At 39.1% G+C, this 16,519-nt stretch overlaps 1 protein-coding gene across 1 annotated transcript; it reads right to left on the bottom strand.

Annotated features, from left to right (window-relative positions):
• Positions 1–5,121: 5,121 nt before the first annotated feature.
• On the bottom strand, positions 5,122–9,803 carry LOC109550275 (centrosomal protein of 78 kDa-like). Its single transcript, XM_033866918.2, has 5 exons — positions 9,763–9,803; positions 8,342–8,508; positions 7,324–7,495; positions 6,954–7,001; positions 5,122–6,421 (listed from the first exon to the last, which is right to left on the bottom strand). Exons 2-5 carry the CDS (start codon positions 8,476–8,478, stop codon positions 6,227–6,229), a joined length of 552 nt encoding a protein of 183 aa, XP_033722809.1. The 5' UTR covers positions 8,479–8,508; positions 9,763–9,803; the 3' UTR covers positions 5,122–6,226.
• Between the last annotated feature and the right edge of the window lie 6,716 nt (positions 9,804–16,519).

The raw sequence follows: 16,519 nt of genomic DNA on the forward strand, positions 1-16,519 counted from the left end.
TTTATTTTTATAGTTTATTATTTTATCCATACTAAAACACTTCATGAAATCACTTCCTATTTTGTTGTCCATGGAATGCTTTCAATTTTGAGATGCTAAATACAAATGGAAATGATGATTATAGTCCTTGGCCATTAAAGACTAAGTTACAGAGAACCCGGTGACTGGAGGTCAGAGCTGCCACGGAATTATTCTCTGCTCCACAACCATTAGAATATCACTGTGTACCCACTTAAGGATAGAATGCTGCTATTGAGAAACTAGCTCTTTTATTTTTACTAAAAGGAGAGAACAGTAGGGGACCTTGGCTGCCTGAGTGTATGAGACTTTCTCTGTTTTGTACAATAAGCCAAAAACAATACATGAAATAGCCTCGGGTCTTTTGTCTTTTGTACCCAGCTCCTTCCTGTATTGCTCCTGATCAATTACACTTAAATCAACAAGAGTTGCTTGAACATTTTGACAGTTATGCTCCCCATTCCCTGAAGCATTTTTAAAGGGTTACTGAGATAAAGCTATTTCAAAAAATACTCCCTCCAAATTTTTTCAGGGTGGCATCAATGAAAGTAACTTAGAGGAAAAATACTCCACCTTGAGTTCATGGCCTATCACGCTAAGGCCAGGCAAGCATAAACCTTCATAGCAAAACCTAAGTTTGCTCCAAGTTGAGAATTTGGTTTCCATGCTCTTATATAAAATGTATATGGAGAATTTAATTCCCTATAAGCCCTTTCCAAAGAGAGAATACAGTTCATCATTCATAAGAGATGATGAAAATTACAATTTTGTTGAATAGGTGGAATATATATTACATATAATATATATATTTATTTTTAATATATATATATAAAATATATAAAGTTACTATTCAGAGTCCTAAAAAATGGATTTTTCTTACTTACCAAGAATGAACAGTAACTTGATCTCTAAACAATAAAGCACCTGGTCATAAGAGAATCATAAAAAATATTTGATATCAGAATGAATTCACTGTTCAGGTGTAAAGAGGGAATAGCTTCAGTTTTCCTCTTTTGTGCACCCCATTATTGCATCCTGGACAGAGGGGATTTTCTTGATTTTAATCTAAAGGAGAAATGTTCACTTTTGTTGAGATGGAAATTGACAACCTCAGTAGGCAGAGGCACTGTTTTTATTTGGCTGAATTCATTTCTAGTGATAATTCAAGGTGTAATAGGGTTTTCTATGCCACTCCAAAATCTGAAAATGATAAGCATCTCACCAGAGTTTCAGGATGGCCCATTACCTATTCTGTGGAAAGGATATTCAAAATACCATGCTTCATCAATGTCTTCTTTGACTTATTAATCAATGGACAACTACTGAGTTAAGACAGTGTCTTATCCTTGCTTCAAAAAAATAAAAACAGGGCTTCCCTGGTGGCGCAGTGGTTGAGAGTCTGCCTGCCGATGCAGGGGACACGGGTTCGTGCCCCGGTCCGGGAAGATCCCACATGCCGCGAAGCGGCTGGGCCTGTGAGCCATGGCTGCTGAGCCTGTGTGTCCGGAGCCTGTGCTCCGCGACGGGAGAGGCCACGGCAGTGAGAGGCCCGTGTACCACAAAAAAAAAATAAAATAAAAAAAATAAAAATAAAAAAACAAAAATAAAAACAAAAAAATCCCACAAACACAAAAAAACTGTTAACGATGAAAACTTATTATGCCAGGCCTTAGTATGGCCTGACTTGGAAATTTAGTTTCAGAGGCTTTTGTGAATATACCAAGGAAAGAGGACCTAGGTGTATCTTATTCCCACAGGCCGCCAAAAAATATTTGCTTAATGGAGAAAAAATTAATATAGGAGAGTATAGGAGAGAACCTGACAGATGCTTAACATTATTGAGTGACAGCAATGCCCAAACTCACCTGTGATCAAACACTATGAAAGTATCCTCCTAAGGATAAACTTACTACAAATAAGAAGTGAAAATTCAATTATGGAGATACTTTCCGTTTCAGCTCTGATATGCAAAAACTTGGAAGTTGTCACTGTATCTTGTCCTTACAAGATAATGGGGTACAAAATGAAAATCAATGACTTTTCTCAGATGTGATTAATAAAACATGTAACTATGAAAGAATTTTAAAACTGTAATTATGTATGTGTATATATGTGTCTCTGAAAAATCTGTGTCAAAGAAAACTGAGGGTATCAGTAGAAACTCATTTAACTTCTATCTCTTCTTACCTTTATTTCCTCCCAAACTTACCAGTATCCAACCAACTCGAAGGATACAAGTGACTTTTATATACTGTGCAAGGTTTTTTTCTTATTCATATGTCCATGTTTCCCCAATTCTCTAAATTATTATCTACATCTTCAGGATCTCCTTTATCCGTTCCTTCATTTCAACATATAAGTCCTTCTCATTCTAAAAAAATCTTTTTTGCTAATTATTTTCTCTTTTCATCCAAACTCCTTCAGAGTAGCCTATTCCCAGTGTCTTCACTAGCCCCGCCTGGCCCCCACAGGCAGCCCTACACCCTCAATTTATTGCCATCTGGCTTTTTGTCCACCACTTCACTGAACTGCTCTAAGGTCACTGGGGACCTAACTGCCCAAATCCAATGGACACTCACATTCTCTGAAGGATGACACTGTCATCTACTTCCTCCTTCTTGAAACTTTATCACCTCACTCCTTCCCAGAATTCTTTCTCTGCTTATTACTTAAACGTTGTCAGTACTCACAATTCTCTGAAATCTCATCCATTTTCATGATTTTAATGACTGCTGATATGTGCTGATGACATTCAAATTTTTATCTTTCCATGTCTTCACGTGCATGTCCAGTTATCTACCAGTCTGTCTCCTGAATTCTACAGGTGCTTTACAATTCAACATGTCCAGAACTAAAGTCTTTTCCCAATTCAGTTCTTTATCCCCTATTTCCAAACTCAATGATACCACCACCCAACCTTAGTCACACAGATGGGGGTTCAGCCTCCGCCTCCTACTTCTTCCTTACTTCCCAAGATCAAGTCTTGCTTGTAATTTCCTAAATACAATTAGAACTTATTTCCTCCCTTCAACTATACCTTATTTCAGACCCCTTTCTTCTTGCTATTACCTGGTCTAGAAGTTACCAAATTGCTGTTTTGGTGGAACCAGCTGTTAGACACTTCTGTTAAAAAAGGACTCTAGAGTCAAATAGCTTTGAGGATGGCTGTGTACCATACACCTGCTTTGACGATCCAGAATGAACACTAGCCTACAGTAGCCCCGAGAAGCTGTACAGTAAAGAAACCTGATTAACTTTACTTAAGCCAGGTTCTCCCTTCTGCCGGCCTATAAACCTTTCAGTAGGGACTGGAGAGGAGGTGGCAGCGTGAAAGTCCCACTTGAAAATAAAAAACACTGCTCCTCAGAAGAGTGGGGCATAATTGTCTCCAGGCTTCTTCAAATTCCTCATCCATACTGACGTCAGTGGTCTAAAATGCCACCTGAACTTGTCCTTTCCATACTTAGCTGTTTTCTGAGGAAACCAGCTCCACACACATGGGTGGTTAAGACCCGCTCTCCTCCTCCTCACGGCCTCCTTTAGGGGCACTTGCCACTGCCTGGTGACACTGCACTGATCCTCCAGAGCCTGTGCCTGTGGCTCCGTAACACACCCCTCGCACACTCACGGCTCTGGACTTCCGCTGTCCTCTCTGCCTTGAGTGTCCTTTCCCTTCACCGGCTGACTCACCAGTTTTTCACGAGTCCTTTAAGACTTAGCTTAGGGACTGCCTCTTTCGATGACTTTTCTTTGCCTCACAGCTCCCCCTCTTCTTCCACAAACACTGACCAAATGCCCTGAATATGCCCGTCACAGCATGTCATGTGCAGGATGAGACATCTGCTGTGCGTCTTCCCCTCTCACCCCACTGCTAAAGGGCCAACGCTACATCTTGCTCATTGTTTCACTGCTCTAACACCCAATCCATGACTAATGAACTAACTACTACTGTAGTAGCCCTCTTTGTAACAATCAGGCAGGAACTTCTAGAAGAAATCTGACACTCCAGCTGTTCTCTGCTCTCACCTTTCAGTCTGAATGAACTAAAGACTTATCTGTACATGTTTTACCAGGGAGACATAATTTAATCCAGAGATGTGTCATCACATACTCTTACATACTCTGCCGTTCAAAAATTCTGCTCACGATGGGGGAAGGAGACAGGTGTGCTTTCTGACAGTCCCACTGTTTTGCAGTTCTAGTGCTCACTGCCTTCTCTCTCAGTGCATTCCTTAAACCCTTCCTCTCTTAACAAGGAAACAGGATAACAAAGTAATTAAGAGCCTGGGTTCTGCCTATCTGTGAAACAGAAACATAACCAAGGACATAGAGAATAGACTGGTGGTTACCAAGGGGGAGGGGGTGGGAGAGGGTTGGATTGGGAGTTTGGGATTAGCAGATGCAAATTGGTGTATATACAGGATGGATAAACAAAAAGGTCCTACATGGGACTTCCCTGGTGGCGCAGTGTTTAAGAATACGCCTGCCAATGCAGGGGACACGGGTTCGAGCCCTGGTCCGGGAAGATCCCACATGCCAGAGAGCAACTAAGCCCGATGCCACAACTACTTAAGACCATGCACCTAGAGCCCGTGCTCTGCAACAAGAAAAGCCACCACAATGAGAAGCCCACACACCGCAACTAGAGAAAGCCTGCGTGTGGCAACGAAGGCCCAACGCAGCCAAAAATTAAAAAATAAATACATTTATTTTTAAAAAAGTGGATGTATTTTAAAAAACCTAAAAGGTCCTACTGTAGAGCACAGCAAACTATATATCCTGTGATAAACCGTAACGGAAAAGAATATGAAAAAGAATGTATATAAATGTGTAACTGAGTAACTTTCCTGTACAGCAGTAATTAACACAACACTGTAATTCAACTATACGTCAATAAAAAAATAAAATTTAAAAAAATTGCCATAAAAATAGTCACATAAGGGGGACTTCCGCGGTGGTCCAGTGGTTAAGACTTCGCCTTCCAATGGAGGGGGTGAGGGTTCGATCCCTGGTGGGGGAGCTAAGATCCCACATGCCTTGCGGCCAAAAAACCAAAATATAAAACAGAAGCAATACTGTAACAAATGCAATAAACACTTTAAAAATGGTCGACATCAGAAAAAAATCTTTAAAGAAGAAATTCACATAAATCAGAAATAAATGAAACATAATAAAGTCCATACATTAAAATAAATTCCATACATTAAAAAAAAAAATAGAGCATGGGTTCGGGTCACATCGCAGCTTCCCACTTACTTACAGCTGTGTAATTCTGGGCAACTCACATAATGTCTCCTCAGACTCCTCATCTATAAACGGGGATGGTAACAGTTCCCTACCTCAGAGCGTTGCTGTAGTCCATAAACACGGTAAGTGCCTTGGTAAATGTTTGAGGCTCTCTGGTTATTGTGAATTAAAATACCTCAATGGCTTCTGGCCATGTGATTTATAATAGTTTGATGTTTAACCAAATGGTAAAACTATTCCATTTATTATTCCCATATCTTTTTAACCCTTACACCCTGCTTTGTTGTTTATGTTTTCTCTCAACATAGAGTGCTAGTTCCAGGAGAGTAAAGGCTTTATTTTGTTCACTGCTGAAAGCAATAGCACCCAGAAAAGTACTGTACATATGAAGCCCTCAGTAAACACTAGCTGAATGAATGGTGCAAAGTGTCACAAGGAAAAGTACACCAAAACTTTCATTATAATAAAAAAGTATAGATAAATCTTTCTCTAATGGCTTCCAGTCAAGTAACTGAAACCACCATATGCTATAATAAAAACGTAAGTAATTTATTAAAATTTGAAGGCAAAAACATAATTTTAAATGATTTAGACCTATGTTAGGCGTGATAGAGTATGGATGCTTTCTTGAAATTCACAATCAGATCCAGGAGTATCACCTTCAGAATGTTCTAGTAGATTGAGTTTACTTTTAGTTGTCTTTGATGAAACAGTCACTATTCTACTCTCTTTAACAGAAATGTGTTTTTTTGAAGACTCACTTTTAATTGGTTTATTAACCAAAGAATTATTTTGCCCAATTCCTTTGCTTTTATGCTTTACAGGTGAGTCAGAGCAGGAATGCAGGTCCTTCCCAGGTTGTCTCCTAGCAGAGAATTTTTTGGTATATTCACGTGCTTTGCTCATTCTCTCTGAAGACGACCTGCTATTTCTAGATAATTCCTCTTCTTTGCTTTGACTTTCAGTTCCAGAAATGATGTCTGCTGAAGGGAGAACATGTTCTAGCAATGAACTCTTCAAAAGACTCCTGCCGCTGCTCTGTGACTGGGACCCCCAGGTTGTCTTTGGAAGTTTCTAAGGCCTCCTGAGTAGACACTGGGACATGGAAGGAGTCGAGAGGCAAAGGAATCCTAGCATCACCTGTAATTTTCTGAAACTGGACGGAAAAACAAAAGACAAGACAAAAATTCAGTGATGAACAAAGCCAACCATTAAAAAGTAGAGTTCAAAACTTCAGTGTTACTCTGTGACCTTATTATTAACACAGTCAATATTCAGAAGATTTCAGAGCCAGTTTTTTTCTAATTATATCTTGCCAAGTGATTCTCAGCTTAACCTAGCTATATCCAAGGCTATGTCCGCTACATTTTCAGACTTTGGTGACTGGGGTAGTTATTACCCATTTCCTTTCCCTCACTAAAAATAAAACCCTATTCTGTAAGATAATTAATTTCTTTCCTATCCTCCAGGCACATGCAAACAGTATATAGTTTGTGACCAAACTCTGTTCTCAAGCTGTCAGTTCCCAAGACCAGTCTGAGATTGGTTGATGGGGGCTCCAAGTAAGGCTAGAGGAAAAGCTGACAGGTTTTCCCCTCCCATTCCCAAAACCAGGTGATTCACTGTAATATGTTACCTATTAGCTATGTCTGGATTACTTATTTTAAAAATTATATCAGTATGTGTACCTTCATTAGTGTTCCTTCACTGTAAGCTGACTGCATACAAATAGAAACCTAGATAAAATATGAATAGAATAGACATTTATACAATTTAAAATCTGGAATATTTTCTCTAATGTTTTCTTTCTTCACTAAGGATAGTTTGCTTTAACTCATAAATTTTCTAAAGAACTTCCAGTCTCCTTATTTACAATAATACAGTATCATGAAATGGGCACACATTTACTAATCTCAGATTTGGAAAGGATTCCAGAATCTTATAGGTTCTGAGCATGTGAACTATTAGAGACTGATCGTTATTGTTTTCTCCCTGACTTGGTCATTTCCTTTTTGCTAATCACTCTTAGAATCATTAAGTGCTGTTCTGTCCACTTACTTGGATATTTTTCATTTGTCCTGGGGCACCCTGTTTTGATTCTGATTTTTCTTCTTCAAGTGCCTTCTTTTCTTCTTTACGTGGACTACTAACAGTAGAATTCATCTGGGGACGACCTAGTAAATGAAAATCTGACTGATCTATACCAGCCATTGTGGCCAGCTGCCCAAGCCTGGACCAGAGGAGGAAAGGAGAAAAGACAAAGGTTATTATAATCACATAAGAGCAGTTTAGATTTCCCCAGACCTACAATCATGAAATACTTCTAAAATCTTAAAAGCCAACATCCTACGCCAGACTACAAGCCTCTCTCTCCCCCAAATTCTCAGCCCTTTCCAGATTCATCCTCTAGGACACATCCCATCTCCTTACCTATTACCGCTCCATTTTAAACACTGTCTGACTAGCAGCTTCACATCTACCACGCACCTCGTCCACTACCTCTCACACCTCTATTCCCACACTTCTTTACCACATTTCCTCCAGTTTCCAAGAATGTGTTTGTTCCTTCCTTCCCAACACCAACACCAATTCATTCACTGACAAAACACCACTCCATCAACTATCAATCTCCACTTCCCTCTTCCAGCAAAATTGCTCCCAGTTGAGAACCACTGACCTATCTCCCCTGCAGATTAATAATAATTTTTATGTCTAAGGCAAAAATAACTTTAATTCACTTATCAAACAAGCAAAATAAGTGAAAGATAGGAAAATTCTTATGCATTCCCGAATATTTTCAATGAAAACTGCCTTCAATTTAGTCTTTACAAAAAACTACACCTACTAATTACTCTATCTACAGGTTACTCTTTTATAATGAGCTCCGCACTCTACCAAAGCACGCTTTCCTATTTGCATTTCTTAAAAAATTTAATTCCTCATTTTAAATAGTCAACTATATTACCTATAATTACACTAAATATGGCCACGGAAGTGATGAAAATTGCTCCAGTTCCTCAGCAAACTACCATCACAGTCGCAAAGAGAAGAATGCCATGAAGAGAAATGAACTAACCCAGCATCTTTAAGGAGATCCAAGAAAGCATGGAACTTCTGAAAAGAATTCTCAATGCTGCCCAAAACACCTGCATCATCCAGGATCATGCTTGTCAATGAGTGGGCATGAAGGGCTTCAGACGAAGAGAAATTCATATTTCTTAAGTGGGCATTTTCATGTTCCAGCTATAAAAGAAGACTAAAAATGTCTGACATGATTTTTTCTCATTGTCATCAAAAGTAGTCTTCCCTATTTTCAAGGAACAAAACTAAAACACTCAAAATGTAATTAATTTGTAATTAACCTAACTCTCCACCAGTAAAGACAGAGACCATATCACATAGTAACCAAAACCCACAGGCACCCAACAAAGTTTCCTATATAACACTTAGGTGGTACATAAAAAAACCAAAGTTACCGTTTTATTAATGATCTTTCACAAAAGATCACATTTCTAACTAGTTCAATTCAAAATGGAGCCTTATTCCACATTAGAAAATTACCTGCTTTAAGTTTCTCTTAAATTAGAAAATGAAATATAGAATCTGATTTGAATAAAACATATTACAACTCTGCTGAATGTTAAGAATTAACTTTAGTGAGCAAAATATCTAATGCTTACGTTTAAAAGTCCTAAATCATACCCAACCCAATCTATTAAATGTACAATCACCAATATTTTCTTTGGCTTCTTGAAAATATTCCCCCCATGCACTCTTCCCCTTCCGCTCATCATCTATGCACTTAAAACCCCCTGTAAGCTCAACTCTAGTATTTCTCAGAAAGGCCATTAATGTTCATGATGCCCCTTTTGCCTTACATGAGCAGGTGGCTCAACATTTATTGAATGAGTGTCCGCCAATCCAACGGATGCACTTTCAAAAATTCCTCCCTACACTCATGCTGTGATAAATTATATTTAGATAGAACTTTTTAGATTATGCCCTGCTTTCATGCACATTACCTAATGTAATTCTCATAGTATATATTTTTATCTTTCATTGCATTCTTAGAAGTTTTCCAATATCTTAAATTTATTTAAATGATTCACTTTCCTAATTCATTGCCAGGAGAGTCTCATCGTGTCTTTTATATTACTGTATATACAGTATATGCACAAAAGTGCCTTCTTGAATCAAAGAATCATGAACAGGAAATAAGCTAATGTCATATAAAAGCGCACACGCGCAAGCACACACACACACACACACACACACACATACACATACACAAAACCAGATTTTCACATTTTTAAAAACATGCTTTCTGGAATATAGATCATATGATCACTAAATACCAGTAAATGCAAAAGTCCACTTGATACAACAAATTTGCAACATATTACAGTTTTAAATCTTACAAATTATGTGTATATGGCTTAAAATCAAATCAAAATAAAACTAAAACACTCTCTAAAGCAGAAGAAGAAACTTGTTTACCTCACTGACTCGTTTATCAGCCTTCAGTCTTATTACTCTTTCCTCCTCTTTAACTGCTTTAGGACACTCCTCCAGGTTTTCCTAAACAGAGTCAATATTATAACTAATTCATAGTATAATATCCCAAAGCCTTTCCAGCTATTGGTCTCATCAGGATTTAGTGGCAGAGCCAGAAGTGAACTCAGATTTTAGTCTGCTACTGGTAATATCATACCATGCTAGTGAAATGAATTATCAAAACCTATCAAGTTAGCATAGGTAAGATTTATTTAAATTCCACTCTTTCCAACATAAATTTGTGGTAGCCCACCATAAAAGGCATATGCGTATAAATAACATAGTAAGTCAGAAATAAGAAGTTAAGACCCAGAAAGAAAAATTCTATTTTTTATTTGTGGGTCTCCCTTATAGTAGGAAGTCCTATTAATGAACATGCTTAACATACCTGAATTGCCTAATTGCAGATTCAAAGCATGGTTTTTAAGAAGTACTCACTTTTAAAGCAATTCACAGTCAAGCACTGTTCCTGGAGTTCCTGGGTATGAAATAATCTAATCATCAAACCCTAAAAGGGGGCTTCCCTGCTGGCACAGTGGTTAAGAATCTGCCTGCCAGTGCAGGGGACACGGGTTCGAGCCCTAGTCCAGGAAGAACCCACATGCCGTGGACCAACTAAGCCCATGCACCACGACTACTGAGCCTACCGCTCTAGAACCCACGTGCCACAACTACTGAAGCCTGCACGCCTAGTGCCTGTGCCCCGCAATGAGAAGCCACCACGCTGCAACGAAGAGTAGCCCCCCGCTCGACGCAAACTGGAGAAAGCCCGCGAGCAGCAACGAAGACCCAACGCAGCCAAAAATAAATAAATAAATGTATAAAAAAAAAACCTACGAGGAAAGAACGATCACTAACTCCATGGTTTTTTTTTGTTTGTTTGTTTTTTGCGTTATGTAGGCCTCTCACTGTTGTGGCCTCTCCCATTGCGGAGCACAGGCTCCGGACAAGCAGGCTCAGCGGCCATGGCTCTCGGGCCTAGACGCTCTGTGGCACGTGGGATCCTCCCGGACCGGGGCACGAACCCGTGTCCCCTGCATCGGCAGGCGGACTCTCAACCACTGCGCCACCAGGGAAGTGCTATTTTACAGATGAGGGAAACAGAGGCAGAGAAGTAGAATAAGTAGAGCAGCACAGCCAAGGTCACACCACTAAGTAGCAGAGCCACACTGTGGACTCAGGAAGCTGGGTGCCATTCCTGTTCACGGAGGTGGTAGTCTTCCCATTCACCAAGGTCACTGAAATAAAATGAACACTGATAAACTCTCTTAGGAGTTTTAGGAACTAAGACACTTCGGTCCTTGAAGTGGGGACACTGCTTTCAATAGGCAGAATTCTAACAGAGGCCCCAAGATTCCTACTTACTGAAGTACACAAACCTTCCACTTATCCAATCAAACTCTAAATCTAGGTGCTGTAGTGAAGGGATTTTGCAGATGGAACTAAGGTTCAAAATCAGTTGATTTTTTAAGATAGGGAGATTATTCTAGGTGGATGTGACCTACTCAGGCACCCCATGAAAAGGACCTGAACTCTTCCTGAATTGAAGTACAAAAGGGACAAGAGGGAGACTCTCCGTTGCTGGCTCTGAAGAAGTCCAATGCTGCGGCAGGGAAGGCAAGCGAGAGGCCTCTAGGACCTGAGACTGTCCCCCGACTGACAGCCAGCAAGGAAATGGGGACCTCTGTCCTGCAACTGCAGAATCTGAATTATGCCAACAAGCCGAAGAAGCTTGGAGGCATTCTTTCCCAGAGCCTCGGGATGCTAACACAGCCAGACTGAAATCTTAATTTCAGCTCTGTGACCCACACAAACTATGGTGAACATCCAACGTTTGGGACTCAATGTCTTACACTTAAATTTCACGTGCTTATAACTCTCGGGAGGGAACCCACATGTTCCCGTGTGTATCTGAGCAGGAAACCCAGTCACGCTGTGCCTGGACTTCTGACCTACAGAACTGTGAGCTAGTCAAATAGGTATTGTTTTCAGTCAGTAAGAGTGTACTAAAAGAATTAATATTCTACTCAACCTCCAGGCTCATGAACAAAATAAACGATTTTCATTGTTTTAAGCCACAGTTTCAGGGTGGTTTCCTATGCAGCGATAAACAATCAGAATACCTACACTTATGAAAACAGTAAGGTATATTTATACATTTTAGCTGCTTTGAACAATCACTTAAAGAATGAGGAACTCTATTATATGCCATCATTGGCAAAGGAGCTGGTATCACTTTCTGGAGAGTAGCTCTTGGTACCTAACAACAATCCTACATCAGGGGTTTACCCTAAGGAAATCAAAGATGTGGGCAGAGATTTATCTACCAACATGATGTCTTAAGATTGTTTATAACCAAACCCTAGAAGAAGGCTAAGAGCCTCCAAATTGGGATTGGTTTAAACAAAACAGATCACCGAATGAAGGAATGCGCTATGAAGCCACTAAGAAAATAATGACAACAGGTCTCAAACCAGAGTTAATGAATGGGCTTCAGGAGTTCTACATTCAAAATATATCTGTGCGTTTTTCCTGGGAGGATGGTGCATAAGCTTAATCAAATTCTCTGATGTAGAAGAGTATTTAGTGGTAAGACAAATATTTTTCATACTTTTTTCAGACAAAAGAGCAGATCAGGTGTGTGTACATGCAGAGGTGGCTTTTATTTCCTTCAATGAGTTGTTCATTGTTTTCAAAAATTTACTCAATGAACATATATTTTTATATTCAGATCATGTTTAAAAAACTGACAGTCTAAGAACTTCAAATTCTTTAATGTTTCATTACTAAAGCCGCCAAGTTTTCAATGGGGAAAAAGGGGGGAAAATTGCAAACTTCCTCTACTTTCAATATAATGGTTTAATAAATCTTCTAAAACCGATTTCAAAGAATTTCTAAACAAATAAGCAAATAAACAAAAAAGCTCTCACCACAGTCAAGGAAAGTAGAGTAAAACTTCCTGACTGGTTCTAAATAGCACATCAAAGTGCAATTACATGAAATAGTTTCTTCCTCTAGTGGAGGAAATTAGAACACAGTGTTAAATTTTTGTGGAAAAGTGTACCCTCCTCCCACAAAGTATTAATAATTCATGTCCCTTACATGGAAATATGGAACCAAAAAGTTAGAAAGTAAAATTGCTTGATATTCTGTTTACTTAAGTAAGACTAATGATAAGGCTTTGGAATAATTTTCCTTCCTGTCATCTGCTCTCCCTTCCTCCCTCTGTACACTGGCTAGGGTGATTTTTCTGGGACAAAGCTCCCATCACATTGGATATCAAATTTTATGTTCACCTTTTCTCCATTTAACATTGAAATCAATCATTTCTCATATAATCAGGGGATTCATAACCTTGATTTTTTTGTGTGTGGGCTACAAATATTCCACTGAGTGGGTTTACTGGTTAACCACTTTACACATTTAAATTCTTTCCAACTTTTCAATATTATAAGACAAAATAACCGTTTTTATGCATGAAGGCTTTTTTCCATATTGAGAATAACGTTCTTGCAATAAATCCATAAAAATGAGTTTGAGGTCAAAGCAAATGAACATTTTTAAGGCTCTGAGGTACCTATCTCCAAACTTCTTTCCAAAAGATTTATGAGATTTTATACTGCCATCAGCGATGTATCACTTGGTATATAACCTCTACTACAACTGTTGGCTTATTTCCTCACGTAGAGTGCAAGTTATTTGAAGATAGGGGGTGTATTTTATTAAGTGTTTATCCCCAGCACCTGTGCCTAGCACAACGTGGGCGTCAATATATAATTGCTTAATAAGGAAAATCCCTGCCAATACAAGATGTACGTGTGTGAAAGACAGACTGTGTGTTTTTTCTCTAACTGCATAGATGAAAACTTGTCATCTTCTTTAATGTGTAATTTTTTTCTTATAATTAGCAATTTAATTTCTCTTTTAGATTATATTGTAAAAATTCAGATTCTCTGAGGCAAATGGACCTGGCACTACCCATTAGCTATATAACCTTGGACAAGTTCTATAACTCTAGGCCTCAACTTCCTCATCTATAAAATGGAGATAAGCTCCATATCACAGAGCTCTCGTGAGGATTACATGAGTTAAAACACATATAAAATTAGAAGAGTGCTTGGTACACAGCATATGTTCAATTAATGCTGAATGAATAACATGTGAATGCAAACAGTAGTGAAGGGCTTAAAATGAAATAGTCTCATCCCACTCCCACATCGGCACTCAGAAGACCAATTCTTTACTCAGGTTTTAATTGTAAAATACGATATGCGTACTGAGAAGTGCACAGAACAAACTGTCAATGTGACAAATAAAAAGAGAATACTTACATAACCAGTACTCGAATCTGAAAGTATTGATACTTGTCAGCATCTCAAAAACCCCCCCATATCCTTTTCCCATCACAATCTCCTTCCCTCTTCCCAGTTAAACACCGTCCTCATTTCTTGACAATCCTTTTCTTTAACCTGCATGCATCCCTAACAAAGGAGTTTAGTTTTGTCAACATCTAACTTTATGTAGAGGATCATAGTATATGAAGTCTTTTCTATCGTATTTCTTCGCTCAACATTGGTTTAAAAAATTCATCCACATTGCAGCCTGTAGCTCTAGTTCATTCAGTTTTATTGCTTGATAGTTTTCCCACTGTACGAATACACATAATTTATTTATTTTTGACTCTTAATGGACATTTAGTTTGTTTTCAGTTTGTGCTAATGCAAATCATGGACAGGAATCCTGCTGTACCGGTTATTCTGGTGCATTTACACAGGGCGGGGGTGAGGGCTGCTGGGTCACAGGCTATTTATATACCTTCAGTTTGATGGAGAGTGCTAAATGCTTTCCAAAGTAGTTGTGTCGATTTATACTCCAGTATAAGTAGGGTAGAGATTCCCATAGTACTCTAGTCTACAATACCTGATACTACCACACTTTATTTATGTATTTGTCAAACTGATTGGCATGTTTATCATTGGTTTTCACTCACTTTTCTCTTATTACTTAATGAAGTCCTACATTTTTCTGTGTTTACTGGCTGTTTGGATTTCCTTTTTTATGAGGTTTACGTCAACTATTGTTATTTTTTTATTATTATTTTATTTTTGGCTGAGTTGGGTCTTCGTTACTGCGTGCAGGCTTTCTCTAGTTGCCGTGAGCGGGGGCTACTCTTCATTGCAGTGGCTTCTCTTGTCGTGAAGCACAGGATCGAGGCGGGTGGGCTTCAGTAGTTGCGGCACGTGGGCTCAGTAGTTGCGACTCACAGGCTCTAGAGCGCAGGCTCCGTAGTTGTGTGCACAGGCTTCGTTGCTCCGCAGCATGTGGGATCTTCCCGGATCAGGGCTCAAGCGCGTGTCCCCTGCCTTGGCAGGCAGATTATTAACAACTGCGACACCAGGGAGGTCCAACTATTGTTATTTTGAATTCTTCTCCGAGTAATACTCTTACATGACCATTTTTCTGACTAAATTGGAGGCATTATCTGTTCACTTTCTATTTTACTAAGTAGGGTTTAGTTCATTTACACTCTTCCTATGTCCACACTGCTCAGTAAAGTTATGTCATCATTAGTTATTCCACTGCTCATGATCTCTTTGATTGGTAGTGATATACTTAAAAACCTACACTGTTGATCAACTATAAACTCTCTCAACGTCACGCTTTGTAAAATGAGGACATTCATACCATCTTCCCTTTTTTCTACCTCCTGTCTACCTTCCAAACCTAGCTTTACATTGTCAAAGTTGAAATTTATATTCTGTTCTATGTGCAGTTAAGTCTTCTGTTATTTGACAGTCAGTAGGGAGTAAGGTTTAAGACAACAGGCAGAGAGCCTAAACTCAAAGCCTCGATCCAACCTAAATTAGGTACAGCCTGGGCAAGTTCCTTCCCTGTCTTAGCTTCCTTTTCACAAAGTGGAATGATATTAGCACCAACCTCATAAGGCTATTCAGAGGATTAAATGAGTTAATATATGCAAAACACTTAGAGCCTAATATATACTAAGTACATACTAGTACATTTCAGTACATCCAAGTTAATGCAAATACATACTAAGTATAGTGTAGGTTAGTTATTGTTATTACATGCAAGTTGACATAAAAGCTGCAAACCAAGACAGTATTGCCATTATTACAATGAAATTAATATTGCCCACTGCAGATGTACTGTCTCTGTGTATAGACTACACCTCGTTCCATACTGTGTCAGTGTCACTGCCCTTGTGCAGGGTGACCACATACCCCAAGCCGCCTTGGGCTGTTCCAGTTTATACCTGTTGTCCTGATGTTACAGCATTAGAGCGCCTCCTTACACTATTGAAGTGTAAGGAGTTTGGACAAGTTCTGGTTGAACAACAAATTAGATAGGTGGTCATTACCCCCGTGTGTCGCTGAAAAGGGGGACATCTATAGTGTCAAGTTTAAGTGGATTCTTCTCTTCCTCACCATAGTAGGTTAAAAATCACCATAGCTTAGTTTCCTTCAGGTTTATGTCAGTATAGCCTTTTTCCTCTGGAGTTCAAGTTCCTTCTCCTCTTCCTCTCCCTCCTCCCTTCAACAGTGCCTAATACCTAGTAAGTACGATATGCCTCAGGTGTTTTCTAAGCTCTCAATCACACAATCAATAGAAGCCTCTCCAATCTAGACTAGCTGCTCTCTGCACTGAATCCCCTATTACCTTCCTTCTTGGTTATTGCCTC

This window comes from Tursiops truncatus, chromosome 11 (assembly GCF_011762595.2).
Source record: "Tursiops truncatus isolate mTurTru1 chromosome 11, mTurTru1.mat.Y, whole genome shotgun sequence".
Taxonomy (NCBI): domain Eukaryota; kingdom Metazoa; phylum Chordata; class Mammalia; order Artiodactyla; family Delphinidae; genus Tursiops; species Tursiops truncatus.